Genomic DNA, 13,259 nt, shown 5'->3' with positions numbered 1-13,259 from the left:
TTCCAAAACACAGATTACCATCAGCTTGTTGTAATTCTGTTAGTAACCTTATCACTTATTTCCATACTAGTCTCTATATTTTAATAATTGAACATTTTTAAGTTGTACAAAAAATGATTTTATTAACAAACTGGAATGGATTTAGTTCATAGTTTGTGCAGAAACAAGGGTGTCTACAAAATAATGATACAAAAGACTGGTGAATGGATTTGCTTGTGCTGGCCAAAGCAAATAATAGAAACTATTATCTTATCTTGGAGAAAAGGACACCAATTGCAGTAGGAACAAACTCTAGTGATACAGTTGATGGGAAATAGGAATTCAAGATACACCACTCCACAACAGCAGTTTAAACCTGCAGGGTCACATGCCAGGAGTAAATAGAACAGTTAACATTGAATATTGAACACTACTTAAAAATCATTATGTCACTCATTCCTTGTGAAAATTTGTCAAAATGCAATGCAGGCAGCATTAGGAGACAGGTAGAGGTAGCTGGCTCAGACTTTTTCTTTCAATGCAATGAGTTCAAATGGTCAAAAGTTCAAACTTTCTCTTTGAAAATACATTCTAACAAAATACAACAAAATACAACAAATGCATGAAGACATTTTCAAACATATCACATCTTGATCAGGTATTTTTCATGTGATTTCTTGAATGTCCTGAATAATGAAAATAAAGGAAACACAAACATATTCAATACATGTTTATGATGTTTTCTTCTTAAAGGAAACTTTATTTTAATTGTAAATTAAGTTATGTTTGCTGTGTGTATTAAATGAGGTTTTGAAAATAAATTCAACACATTTTTTATATACATTTTTGCGAAATATATCTAACACTAAAAGCAGTAACAAGCATGTAGAATATGTTTTGCCTGAATTCTTCGAGACAGAGATGAAGTCTGGTAAGATGTGCGTGGTAAGGGTGAGACCCTGGTGTTGGGAAGTAGCCGGTCCCTAGACTGTGGCGGCCTGATTCACAACACCAGCTGTCCCTCCCTACCAGGCCAGCAGATGGGGCTCTGATGGTGGAGGTGGTTTTCCATCTGAAGGAAGATAAGTGGTTCCATCTCATTGCGTCCGCTTGGGGGTCAGAGTCAGCTCTCCCTCATCCTCTTTCCTAATCTTCACTACATCTGTGACAACTGTGAAAAGAGAACATGCAAATTAGATCCAAAGGGAGGCATCCGATAGAGGCATAGAGAGGCATGGGGGAACTTTCTCTGGGTTCCTCTTGTTGAGTGAGCTCTCTTCATAATCCAGATATGAGGGATTCTGGGAATCTCTGCCCCACCTCTATACACCTGACAGGCTTTAGACCACCCACAACCCCCTGCTTCAGCTCTCTACAGCTCCAACAACATCCCCTATGCTAATTTTATAATCACAGCACAGGATGTGTGTGTACGTACAGTGAAGAGGGATATAAGCTTATACTTAGCATATGAAATGAGTTGGGATTAGAATGAGATAAAGAGCAGAGTGAAGAGCAGAGGGAGTGTTACCAGAGAGGTCACTTATAATTTTGCTTCTATGAAGCACTTTAAATCTTCCTGACTGCTCTCACAGGCGATGGAACAGCACGTTGGGCAAGCTGAGTGATAAAAGAGCACCTGTAGTATCACCAAAACTGTGCACTTTATATTAAAATGTTTTAGAATATCAGCATGATCAAAGAACAGAAAGATCTGGGGCATTCATTTATGGGAGACGAAGAGTCACCTATCAGCCAGTGTGAACCAAGGGCAGTGAGGTTGTCAGATAAATAGATGCACGTTTGATTTTGGGTCATTTAGCTACAGCCCAGTTCTGAAACATGTGATTGTTTAGTGTCTTGTGCTAAAATCAACCAACAGCAGAGCTCTGTTCATGGCTGCAAGTGCATTTATTTTCATTCTAGGTTTTACTTTGAATTATTCTCAAAGTTAATGAAACATAGAAGACAACGAAAGGCTTCTCATCCTGATGTTAAAGAACTTAATGTTTGGTAATTGAACCTCATGAAATGACTCAAAGGATGAAACCATTATCATAATTGTTGCTGAGAAATATTTTGTCTAGTGATCTTTTGACAAATAATCAGCTTAAAATGAAATAGTGTAATCTTTGATAAATGATTGGCTCCCACACAACCATGCTTTATGCCATTCAGCCTACAAACTAATGCCTCCTTTCTAATTTTACAGGAATCTGAAAACAATATCTATTAAAGGGACCTTGCAAATGTTTGATCAATTTGTTAATTTGCTGACTGGGGAAAGCCGCCCTCTTTAATCTGCACACTGTGTTCCAGGCAGCTCTTTTGGTGGTGGTTATTTGGTGAAAAGCAGAGGCAGAGAAGTGAAAGAGGCTCAGATGTCTACTAAAAGCTGCAGAATAGACAGGAAGCACTGCCTATTATTAGTTCAGTGTTGACAGATACACATGGGAGGTTAACTTGAAATACTGTAATACTCTTAGTGGAAGATGGGAAATAAATGTCATTTTCTTTCAGGTGTAAATCTTCTTAAACCAACTATAATGACAGAGATGACTGTATAAAATATGCTTCGTAAACCACACTCTCCTTTGTTTGCTCTCCCTCTCTCTCCATCTGGCATGTGAAGTAGTCTAGGTGCACAGCAGTTCTTCATCTCACACTTACTGTCCACTGAGGGAAACCTCTTTAAAGGAGATTTTTTGTCTCACTGATATGATACATTACTTTTCAATGGCCTATAAAATTCAAAGATTTGCCTCACAAACAAATGTAGCATTTTGAAATTCATTGATGGCTTTGTTGAACAATTCCCCTTTTATATAATACTCACTGATGTGCATCCATGACATACATGTGTATACAAGAGAATTGATGTAAAATAAGCTCAGCATGTCCTCAGCGAAACGATGAGGCAGGGAATTTAAATGTTTAGCTGTTTTGTTAAGCGAAAATGCTGCAATTAAATCTGATTTATTCAATAGGCACTAGGGGGAGAGAGAGCTGCTTGAAAAAGAAATACTAAGGAGTGGTGGACAAAAGACCAGATATGATCCTCATGGGTAGCAGATTCTGAATAAGAGTTAAGGCAAGTGAAAAAATGTTGAAACCCCAACAGAGCATCGTAAATTAAATGTATGTGAGGTGTTTTTGTGCAATACAAACCCTAATTTAGATTATAAAAAATGTTACATTTGACTCCTTTATATTCCTGCTTTATATTCAAGCATTATAATTCAGTGTGGAGTTATGGCGACGTACATTTTCTTGCATTCATATCTTTTTCTTTGTCTCTCACTGGACCGGTGTGAAGCTGACGGGAACGCGAGCAGCAGCTGAATTCCTTTAAATAGCCCTGCCTGCCTCATCATATGGTTGCTATGGCAGCCAGCCCCTCGTTTCAAGATACCATCCACATGCTTCGAGAGACCTCCTCCACCTGAATGCTATAGATCCACACCGCTGCTCGGCAGAAAGGAGATTTGCCGGAGAGATTCAGCCACTTAACTGCACGTTTGAATAATGTTTTGTGTGTCTAACCGTCCACGGCGTGAGGAATGATCAATATCTGAGCTATGCATTTGTGGAGGTGATCAATTTGCTGTGGTTGGAACATCTCTTAGTAGGTGATTCAGAAAAGCGCTTACTGAAAAAAGGAGGAATGTTGGAAGGATATAAGGCAGGTAAAAAGTAAAGAAATGTAATGCAGGTCAAGAAGCAATTGGACAAATCGGATGTTTGAAGAAAAAGAAAGATCAGAAGTTTAACAGATGAGTGAACAGCTGGTCCAAAACATGAGGTTATACAGGGAGAAATGAAAGGTGGAAGAGACGATGACTGTTTTGTGATATTTTTGAGAGACTGAAGCAATTGAAAGATCGGACTGTTTAATAGATGATACCATCGCTTTTTTTATTTATCATTTCTTCATCCTTTCTCCATCCCTTCCTCTTTTTTCTACCATTCATAGCTCACGATCTTTTGTCTTGCATCCTGCTTCTCTCTCTCCTCTCAACACAAGCCTTCACTGAGGCAGAGCTTTAGCTGAGGGTTAGACAGGACATTAGCAGGGCAGGACTGTGGGCAGAGGGTGTGTGTGAGATCTACATGGATGTACCTCTCAAGCTGACTTTGTCCTGAATCTCTCCCTTAAGTGCACTCAGAAAACTATTGTGATGCTCAAAGGTGTAAAAATCAATTACATGGAGAGAGAGGGAGAGGCAGACTTTCAGGGTGTCAGCAGGTTTCACAAAGCCAAATTTAAAGAGCTTTTTAATGCTATTGTGAAGTCAATTGAAGATCAATTCACCCACTATAATATTGAACAAACCTCTGCAAACCTGGACAACCCCTGAGTAAAAAAAGACATTAAACGTCATTAAACGCAGAGAGGAAGCATTGAATTAATTCTGTAGACATATAGCTAAATAACCTCAACACATTGTCATTGCCTGAACGTATATTTACCCCTCAGAAAATATAACAGGCCTAGTTGTATTTCTGTAAAAATGTGCAAATAGTGGCATTCATTCAAATTATTCTTATTATGTTAAATTGAACCATTAATTTATTTCACATTACGCCGTGAAGAACATGCTGTACTATCTGCAGCTGCAGGTGCTTCAAAATCCCATTTATAAAAAAAAGGGACTGTAGGATGAAAAACTGAACAAATCCTTATTTATAAGACATGAGACCTTACATCTCAGTGACTTAAACTTTTCCAGAAATGACACATGCACTGACTTAAAGACGGGATGTTTTGCCTCATTTTTTATAACATTCTGTCGTCCTCTGTAGAGGACAAAAAAAAACGGTGCTAAATTTGCAATCCACTGGATGGATAAATACTAAGAGGACATAGATAGATAAATGGGTAAGATTTTACTCTTTTTTTATTCTTCACTTACCTCAGGAAATCGGTCTTTATCTAAATCTGTATGAGTTTAAACAGTCATATCAATCATCCTCTTTGCCTTTTTTCATGTAACCTAAAAGAGAGACGGAGCAGTAAAGCGTGGTCATGAAAAAATCCATATGCAGCTGTTTATGATTTGGAATTATTTTAGTGGGGAAATGAGTCTACAAGAGAGGAGAATTCAAAAAGAAGTCGATAAAGATTGCACCCTCAATTTCCTCTTAAAACACACAGGCAGACTGATTGCATTTGAGAGAGTTGGGCGCGCCTCAGCATCTCCTAATGCGTCTGTAAATTGAGTTGGAAAATGACGACGTCTGTTGTCTGCACTTGGGATGAAAGCCAGGGAGGCAGAAAGCTTTGCTGTGGAGAACATCCTCCCCATCTCTGCCTTTTAGACCCACACTATTAAACAGCAGACTTCCACTTGGGTCAAACACAATTTCCCCTTTATTCCATATTAGCTCACGCAAAACGGACTAAAACTTAAATCCAGATTTCTTCAGTTTCCTTCAGAGACCCCTCTCTTTAAATGACACGATGATTGATGAAGAATAGACATGAACAAGACCCCAAGATATTGACACATCGTTTCATGCATTAATGTTATTTGTAGAAACACACAGGAAAGTTGAGAGAGGTGTTAGTGAGTGCATAAATAGAAATGAGTCTGTGTTTTATTATGTTCCATTATTAAGAAGCTGTGGTGGTCAGCTCTGAGAGCAGCAGTGATAAGGGATGCTGCCTGTGCATCTGCCAAGCATCCATTTCCTTCATACTCCACTCTCTCTAAAAGGCCTTTTGCAGAACACTGGCGCACACACACACACACACACACACACACACACACAGAAACAAACACACACACACACACACACACACACACACGGAAACACACAGACCGGTGTCCTCATGTTCCCTCTACTCAAAGGTGAACATCAATATCTTTCCAATTAAATAAGTTACCAAAACAAGATTACGTCTTCGACCTGGCCTTTCTAACCTCATTTCTTTTATAGGCACATTTCTAAATTGTTGTTGGCATAGCAGTGGATACCAGGAGCTCTTTTAAATGGGTTGCAATAATACTAAATAGGTCTCTGATATAATCAGATACCATATACCTCATAAAATGATCAGATGAAATAACTACCATACTAATATTGAATGTAAAACTCCCCTTATTAAGAAACGATGAACTGGTCTATGTTATGATAATTCAGAACTCCTTCCATAATGAAAAATAATACAAACTAAATAGAATGCTGTTTAATAAGATTCAATTCTTTATTTTCTTATATTCCTAAATTGTATTTTGTGAGGTGGTAACTTGGCTTTTTAGTGTAATTGCATGGTTAGATGTAAATTAGCTGCCCTTATGTGTGCTTCTTTCCGTATTCTCACGTCTGTATTTATGGGCGTTACTTCTGTTGTTTCTATAAAGGAATTGTTGACAGAGAGTCTTATAGAGAGAGGGGGAGAAAAGCACTATTCACTGTAATCAATACCTAACAGCAGAGGTACTGTATCTCAGGTTCACACACCTATGCACGCACATTCACATAGTGTGAACAGCTATGTGTTCCCTCATCGCTGTCTTTCTGCTCTGCTGTATCTCTACTGTAAGACCGAATGGTGTGAACACGTTCCTGCTCAACGAATGCATTGGACGCCGCAGCAGAGATTTCAGTGTGTAAGCCCGACCCTCGGCTGTCACATTTATGTCTGTGTGCACGCACATTCACATACACTTCTTTTCTCCCTCTCTTACATGAGCACACAAACCGCACACCCACACATTTGCGATAAGGCCTGAGCGCTGGTAGTCATTTAGTTCAGCTTTGTCTTTACAGCGTCTCCCTGATGAACTGCAGAAAATGCTAGCACTTGCAGTATTTGAATTATTAGCAAAACGGCACAGCTTTAACTTAATCCAGTGTTGCTTATAATCTGTGCTGTGTCTGTGTGTGTGTGTGTGTGTGTGTGTGTGTGTGTGTGTGTGTGTGTGTGTGTGTGTGTGTGTGTGTGTGTGTGTGTGTGTGTGTAGCCTCATATGAAATGAAGAAAAGTGGGTATGTAAATGAGAGTATGCTGCTTATCTCTGTACCAAAGTGTGTGTGTTTAAGAAGGTAAGAAGGTGCACACCTCTTCAGCTGCTCTCACTTACAGACATGATATCTGACTTGTGTCATTAGAGACATGTTTTGGTAAAAAAATGAATTAGCAGTCATTGCTCCCCTTGTGCTAAAGACATAAGAAATATAAATTTAAATAATGCAAGCAAAATTTTCATCACTTGAATTTCCACCATTGTAAAAATGAAACAGTTTCTTGCGTTGCAGTGAAACCACTGCACATCTCCGGACTTGTCCTTTTGACTGTTATAAATCAGAAGCCATTTCAGTGTTTTATTGATGGCTCAAGATCAGCCCATTCTCTCTCTTTCTTTCAAGTAAGTATATTTTTTGATCGTCTGGCCTTTGGTTTAAGTGCAGATCTATAAATTTACCACTTTGTGCCTGATGCTTACAGATGGTTTTGGCACAGAGGCCTGCCAAAGGCGCACTAACCCTGATGACTCCTGCAGGTTGCCAGTTCTGGGCAGGGCAGGGCCGGCCTGGCTGGCTGGCGGCCGGGCGGACGGGTGGGCTGGGTAGATGGATGAGAGGATAGCTGGATGGCAGGCTGGACGACTGGCCGGGTGCTGGGCTTGTGAGGCAGAGAGCTGTAAAGAAATGACAAGGTCAGCTATTTAGCAGAACGCATTCAGCACCTTCATGCTGTTCTTTGAAAATGCAGACATTCTGAAGATGGTGGACAAGAAGCTGAAGGAAGTCTAGCGACTCCCGGCACCATCGCTTTCTGTTTCAAAAAGCCTTCTTTAACTGTCCTCCTAAATGTAGCATATTTTTACAGGTGCAACAAAACACAATGAATCCCCTCAAACAGAAGGTGGTTTGACTCAATGGTTTCTATAGTTTAAGTATATTAAGCTCAGAAATTATGGATTAGCAGACCTCTGGTGAACAAAACGTCCCTCGACACAAAGCTGTAAGTAAAAACCCAAAGCAGAGTAACTCTCACATAATGTATACGAACAGGCGCACAATCTAACACTTGCACATAAACGCACGCAGCTATATCCACGCACACACTCCAGACCTATTCACTCCTGTCGGCCATCACAGACAGTGTGCCGGCTCGGCAGCCATTTTGCAAGGCTGCTCTGGAATGCTCAATTAGTGTAATTGTAGCTTAGGCAATCATCTCTCAGGGTTACAGCATCATATATGAAACAAAGTATCACTTTAGCCACAATGCCACTACACTCACCTTATAGTACCTAAGTTCTAAAAAAAAATCTTGTCTCTGTGTCTCCTATGTCCTTTCTCAGCGTCGAGGCCCCACAGTGCAAACCAGGACATATATGACAGCCAGCGTGTCAGTGGTTGTTTAACCATGTGTGAACTGCACTTGGCGTAAATGTATGTATGCTGCAGAGCTCGTTGTAACGTATGTAGTGTTCGTGTGTGTGTGTGTGTGTGTGTGTGTGTGTGTGTGTGTGTGTGTGTGTGTGTGTGTGTGTGTGTGTGTGTGTGTGTGTGTGTCGGGGGGGGGCACGCCCTACAAACTGTCAGGGCTCACATATGGAGGAGGGGGGTGAGTGTGTGCATGTAGGCTCAGAGAAAAGAGAGAGGAAATGGGAAGGGTGAGAAATGGAATAAAATGGCAGAGGAGGGAGGCAGATAGGAAGAAATGGAGAGAGAGAGAGAAAGTAGAGAAGGGCACTGAAAGAGAAATGTACAGGCTGTCCTCGTCGCCACCATTTCTACACACAGATTGTGCAGTTTGGTTACTGGGAATTTCGTTTTTGAAGAAGCTGTGGGCTAAAAAACGTAGATTACTCGGCTCTCGTTGATGTATACAATACTCAGAACAGAGCAGGATCACAGCCCACACCTGTCACGCACCACACTATTCTATAATATAACTTGTTGATAAATGACAAGGGACAATTCGTTGAGATATTTTGCTTTTCCAAGAGACAGTTCAAAGAAAGGTCCAGTGTCATTGCAGGTGAATGTATGACCTTTGCACTTGCATGTCCTGAGTAGAAGCTCAGCTCTCCAGCCATGCAGACTCTCTGTAATCTAATTTGTCTTGCCTACACGACACTAACCAAAATTGATCTGATAAAGATGGAATTGTCACTTCTTACATAAGAGATATTTTTGTCCAAAGAAAATGGGTCTTTCTGAAAACCAAAATGTGTCTTCTTTGAATGTAATATTGTGACTTATGAGTTTGCTCATCTGATTCTGCAAATGTGAAACAAAACTAGTCCTGAACCACTAATCTACATTTCAACAAACTACACAAGACTGCACCCTTGCTACAAAGATATGCAATCACACGAGCAGCATTGAATAAAGGCCACATAAGGATAAGAGCACATCTATGACAATGGTTGAGAGGGGATTGATAATCTGGCTTTTTACTGACAGGGTTGGAACAGTCTACAGATTTCTGAGATGGTGTAGAACACACTCTGTTGGCGCTGTGCGATGGTTGAAAGTCAGGGTGGGATGATGACCGGCTGTCAAATGGGACAGTTTGAATCAGGGCGTCAGGCAACGAGAGGTAGAGGAGACCGAGAACAGGGAAGCGCAATGCGCACATGTGATCTTCTGGAGACAAACGCCACCTTACAGGACGAGCTCAGACATGAAGATCAGACGTACTGTACGCACACGCTGACAGAGGTGCCCTGCTTGTATGTGACCATTCAACATAAGAGCCCTCCCCCACCTTCCCATCAACCCACACACACACACATACACACACTAACGGAGAGTATGACACAAGACTGCACATATGATCCGCCACCCTTTGTCTGAGTTTATCGGTCAGTAATGGCCGGCAGTTTTGCACATTAAGCTCCTGTTCCCACACTTTTCCATTCACAAGAACACACAATCCCTCTTTCTCTTACACACACACACACACACACACACACAAACACACACACACACACACACACACACACACACACACACACACACACACACACACTCACACGGGCAGTCATGTGCATGGCAGATGACCCCTCCTTGGACACATGTTTCCAAACCTCATTCTCTATGGTATGTCTATCACACATTACAGTAGTTTCATGACCACCACCCCCACCATCCCCCTCCCCCTCCTCTCTGCCTCCGTGTCCTCAGAACACACCACCACCCCCACCACAACCCCAACCCCCACCCACCGGGTGATCATCTGCTGTGACCATGTCCTCCTATCACCGTGAGTCAGGAGTATTCGACAGCGATGGGTGGGGGGCGGGGGGGGGGGTGGGGGTGGCGGTGAGAGGGCTGGTGCACCCTATTTGACTTCTTTTCGTTTTCCGATCAGACATGATTGCTGACGGAGAGAACTTTCCCACCCATCGGTGGCGGTGTGAGCGGTGCTACAGCGCCAGACAGAGGGGACCCTTTGTCTCTCACCACCACTGGGGGAGGTATGGCGTATGTACACACACACACATATACTGTACACTTTGGCATGGCTAGAAATGTACACACACACACACACACACACACACATTGACTGCAACTACGCACACGTTTACACAATTCACTGCCACACTTCAAGTGCAGGGTTGAAACAGGTTGCAAAAAGTGACAATACCCACATCCTGGAGCACATCAGCATCTGCACACCTGTGTATGTAAATCTGTTGAATTTACCTCACCTCTATGTGAAAACAGTGTGGAAGCACTTCATTGTGCACATGTGCAGCATGTGTCAAAGTGCATCTGTGTCAGTGTATGTGTGCGTGTCCTCAGACTCACCTGGCGGCACCCCTGGAGCTGGTTGTCGTGGTAATGCAGCCTCAACTGGGGTTGCAGAGCTGTGACACCTGATGTCCCTCCTCCCTCTCACTCTCACTCTTTCTGCTGTAGTATAGGATCAGTAGCTACACCCTAGCACTGACAGAAGAGGGGGAGACAGAGAGGAGGGGTTCTTATTGAGCCTGGCAGATTGTACCACCTGCAGTCCGCAGACGAGGGGACGCCGGGGGAAAGAGCTGGTTGGGTAGGCCCTGATGAAACGCTGTCCAACTGCCTCTGAACATCCCTGCTGTCTGCACTGACATGGTCTCTCCCTGCTTCCTGTGCTCTGATTGGACAACGTGCTTCCTCCTTCATCAAAATGTAAAATTCCAAGACAGAGAGAGTAGTGCAGCGTTTGTGTGTGTGTGTGTGTGTGTGTGTGTGGGAAAAAGAGAGAGTGTGTGTCTGACAAAAAGACAGACAATGCAAGAGGAAAAATGTGTGTACCTTCTGTGTGTATTTCAGACATATTTGTCATGCAGACCGGTATGACTGTATGCATGAATATTAGCGTGTGTGTGTCAGTATATGTTAGTGTGTTTAGCTGAGTGTTCATGTAAATGTGTGTGTTTGCGCCTTTGTGTCAGGCAGACGATACACAGGATGCCATTGTCTGTGTGGGCGTGTGATAGAGGAAGAGGTAGTCAAGGGAGAGACACAAGACAAAGAGAACGAGAGATAGGAAGAAATGGTGAGTGTGTGTGTGTATGTGTGCACGTGTGTGAGAGATAGAGGGAAAAAGAGAAAAAGAGAGCAGTGTGTACAGCCTGAGAGCTGTCATCATTAGTCTCTCTGCAGTGGCTGGTGTGGGGCGGCAAAGGGGCTTGTCAGTCAGCTTCTGTCACAACATGTCACACTGAATGGACACACACACACACACACACACACACACACACACACACACACACACACACACACACACACACACACACACACACACACACACACACACACACACACACACTTTCCCAGAGGATATCATGTCAAGATGTGGGCCAGTTTGCTCTGACAAGCTGATTCAACCTCCCACAACCTTTCACCTCACTCCTCTGGCTCCTCTGCAACGGTTTCACATGCAGGATCAATCCCTGATTCATTGGTTTTACTATAAACAGAAAACATTTGACGAAAGGTCGAATAAGGCGAGACTGGAAAGGAGCATGGCACACAGAAAGGCAGCAAAAAGGGCGAGAGAGCTAAAAGGCAGATGGCAGCAGGCACACACACACACAGCCAAGTCTCTTGAGAACTAACCGGTGAAATACTGCTGACTCACTGTACTCTGGCAGGCCCTAAAACACACACAGATTAGCCTCTACATTCAGTGTGTTTAATATAGACTATTTGATTTACAAAAAAATCAACTGCTGATAATATCGATGCAGGGGTGAGTTTAAAAGATCACACAATTAACAGGGTTTTGTTCTCGTCCATCGATCCCCTGTAGTTTGCTGCAGAGGAGAGTTTCATCCTCACACACAAAACAGACCTTCCCTTTTTCCTGGCTTTTCTCTGTCTCTCTCCTGCTGCCGATTTAATTACCTTCTATATTTATCGGAGCTCAAGATGCTATTTTGGTTTCAAGACTCTTGTCACTGATATCGGGAGGCTACATTATTCAGAGAGAGAGCACCAGGGGCCGTCACACACAGAACAAGAGCGCCGTTGTTAACCCTATAGAAGGATGCAGGATATGTCACACTTACAAAAAAGCTGACCATGTATGTGTTGTCCAACATCCCCGTTCGGTGCTGCTTGGATAAGACTGGTCGAAGGTGTGGTCCATCTTTCTTGTGTCTCAATTTTTGACTGCACCATCTCAAAATCTCAGTTCAGGAGACAGAGGAAGAATATTTCCCGCGGACACACAAACTCAAAGTCTACACAAATATATAACAACGCAAAGCTGCATGTATGCTCATGCACAAACACACACACTCAGCGAGACAAACAGCTGCTATAGATCGGTGTCCTCCATATTTGGTTGTGATTTATGATTGCTCTTCAGTAGAGGCCACAGTCATCTGAAAGATGATGGCCATATTGATCTGATAAACAGTTTCATTTACTGCCAAAGCCCGCCATTCATACTCACACTCACACACACTCAGGCATGGGCACATTTGCACTCTTTAACACACATACACACAAACACACAAACACACAAAGCTCAGACCCATAGATTCACAGCAGGAATAACCCAGCTTTCTGCTTCATCAATTCCCCACCTCCTCCACGTCTGCTTTTCTGTTTCTCTGCTCTTTCTCTTCTCCTCCCCCCAGGCCACCTCACCCTCTCCTCTGCTCTCTATGCGCTTTAACCCGTTCATCCTCTGCCCTCGTTCTCGTTCTTTCTCCCAGCATCCTCTGCCAGTCACCTGGTTCTCTACCAGTATTCTCCAGTTCGCACCATGGCCTCATTGTTTCTGCGTTTGACTCTGCATGCCTTCATGCTAAGGTCTG

At 42.7% G+C, this 13,259-nt stretch overlaps 1 protein-coding gene across 4 annotated transcripts in view; it reads right to left on the bottom strand.

Moving 5' to 3' along the window:
- Nucleotides 1-47: 47 nt before the first annotated feature.
- The window catches only part of LOC117828026 (probable pectinesterase/pectinesterase inhibitor 47), a 25,200-nt gene continuing 11,988 nt past the window's right edge, over nucleotides 48-13,259 (bottom strand). For 2 of the 4 annotated variants that reach the window (XR_004634316.1, XR_004634318.1), the window contains 2 exons: nucleotides 10,756-10,893; nucleotides 7,295-7,625 (listed from right to left, as the gene is read on the bottom strand). Coding sequence is in view for 1 of the 4 variants with exons in the window: in XM_034704989.1 (XP_034560880.1) it covers nucleotides 1,077-1,150; nucleotides 7,471-7,625 (229 nt within the window). In the remaining 3 variants the exon portion in view is untranslated. Of the gene's footprint in view, nucleotides 1,151-7,294; nucleotides 7,626-10,755; nucleotides 10,894-13,259 lie in introns of those variants that run through there. The other 2 variants (XR_004634317.1, XM_034704989.1) reach the window with 2 other exon arrangements.

This window comes from Notolabrus celidotus, chromosome 16 (genome assembly GCF_009762535.1).
Source record: "Notolabrus celidotus isolate fNotCel1 chromosome 16, fNotCel1.pri, whole genome shotgun sequence".
Taxonomy (NCBI): Eukaryota; Metazoa; Chordata; class Actinopteri; order Labriformes; family Labridae; genus Notolabrus; species Notolabrus celidotus.
This window is presented reverse-complemented; position numbering and strand designations above follow the sequence as displayed.